This window comes from Puccinia triticina, chromosome 16A (assembly GCF_026914185.1).
Source record: "Puccinia triticina chromosome 16A, complete sequence".
NCBI classification, from domain to species: domain Eukaryota; kingdom Fungi; phylum Basidiomycota; class Pucciniomycetes; order Pucciniales; family Pucciniaceae; genus Puccinia; species Puccinia triticina.
In genome coordinates this window covers 2,472,552-2,474,229 of record NC_070573.1, presented here as the reverse complement: position 1 = coordinate 2,474,229, position 1,678 = coordinate 2,472,552, and the positions used below count along the sequence as shown (strand labels likewise).

At 49.6% G+C, this 1,678-nt stretch overlaps 1 protein-coding gene across 1 annotated transcript; it reads left to right on the top strand.

The window, feature by feature from the left end:
- Positions 1-578: 578 nt before the first annotated feature.
- PtA15_16A244 (uncharacterized protein) lies at positions 579-1,474 on the top strand (the record flags this gene model as incomplete). Its single annotated transcript, XM_053163916.1, has 4 exons — positions 579-737; positions 802-874; positions 980-1,056; positions 1,175-1,474. 4 exons carry the CDS (start codon positions 579-581, stop codon positions 1,472-1,474), a joined length of 609 nt encoding a protein of 202 aa, XP_053027893.1.
- Positions 1,475-1,678: the final 204 nt, after the last annotated feature.

The following is a 1,678-nucleotide window of genomic DNA, read 5'->3' as shown; positions in this document are numbered from 1 at the left end:
AGGGGGTGAGGACAAACCGCACGCTGGAAGTACAGCGGCAGAGGATGCCTGGGGGATTAACCCAACACAACATCCCCCCTTTTATACACCATCAACCAGCAGTGCCAAGCTCGCCTCAAGCCTTCCCCTTGGATCCCCCCGCATGTATCCTCGACAACAACGCCTCCGCCACGCCGCCGCTGTACAAATTTTTGACCCGCAAAGCATTAGCTACATCTCAGATCTTCTGGCCATCCTGGTCAACACATCTGATGTGCGCTACTGGAAGCTGAAATCGACCGTAGAATTCGACCTGTCGGGGGCATCGTGGCGCCACCGCCATGTTCCTTTGACACCAACGCCACTCCCACGCAACCACTAACCTCAAACTGCACACTCAACTTTGTCTGTGTTTTTGTCCATGCTGACATATTTGCCTGTGCAGCTGATAATTCACTCCGCGCAGGCTCTACTACCTCCGATTCGTCCAGCCACCATCCTAGCCAGAAGCAGACTGACTACCAACAACAGAGGCTGACCTACCACCCCGCCACACACAGTCAACAAACCAAACAAAGTAATGAAGGTCCTGGCCTGCGATGGTCGGACGGGCGAGCAATGCGAGATCGGCTACACCGGCCGTTGGGAACGGCTCCTTTGGCGTTGTCCTCAGCGCTCAACTCGTTGTTGGATCCGTCCATCCCTCTGGCAAAGAAGAGGTCGCAATCAAGAAAGTCTTGCAAGATAAACAATTCAAAGTCCGTCGCATCCTTCTCCTCGTTCCCCCCAGACCTGCTCACCTGTATCTATGCACGGCCCCAGAATCGAGAGCTCCAAATTATGAAACTGCTCATCCATCCAAACGTTGTTTATCTACGTGCTTATCTCTATTTGAGTGGAGATAAGGTGAGCTACTCCTATCCAAGCTCCTAGGGTATCAATATTCTTGGTTGCTTACATCACCCCCCATATGATCCTCGGCAGGCAAAGTGCAATTAAGTATTTTTGAACTTGGTGATTGAGGATGTGCCCAAAACCGTGTACCGGGCCTCCCGCCACTACTCCAAATTAAATCAGGTCAGTCCCCCAGTCCATGCTCCAGTGTATCAGGCGGCTGGCTCTCATCGCCGACTGATCGCTCTCGCATCGCGTCCAATATGGTCTAATCAATCCGTTGGTACCACTCATGCTTCAGGTCATGCCGATCTTGAACATCAAGCTATACGTCTATCAGCTCTTGCAATCGCTAGCCTACGTCCACTCACTTGGAATATGCCATCAAGACATTAAGCCTCAGAACTTGTTATTAAACCCCTTGACCGGAGTGCTCAAGTTGTGTCATTTTGGATTGGCAAAGATCTTGGTGGCTGGAGAACCGAACGTCAGTTTGTTCGATGTACTACTGAGCACCACACCAGAGCTGATTTTTGGGGCAACCAACTACACCACTAACATTGGTCAGTCCCCACAGTCAATAACCCCTCAAGTCTTGTGATAACAGTAATTCTCTTTTATAGTCTCTCCCTCCCTTATTTCTCTGTCCGCGTGATCAATGTCATGGTCGTTGTTGATCTACCCAAATGTTGGTACAGATATGTTTGGATATTTTTAGTCAATTTTCTCCCTGCATCTTCAAAAGCTGTACTGCTTAACTCCTGAGCCAAACCAATGAATTATCATGAGCAGATTTAAACTCAAC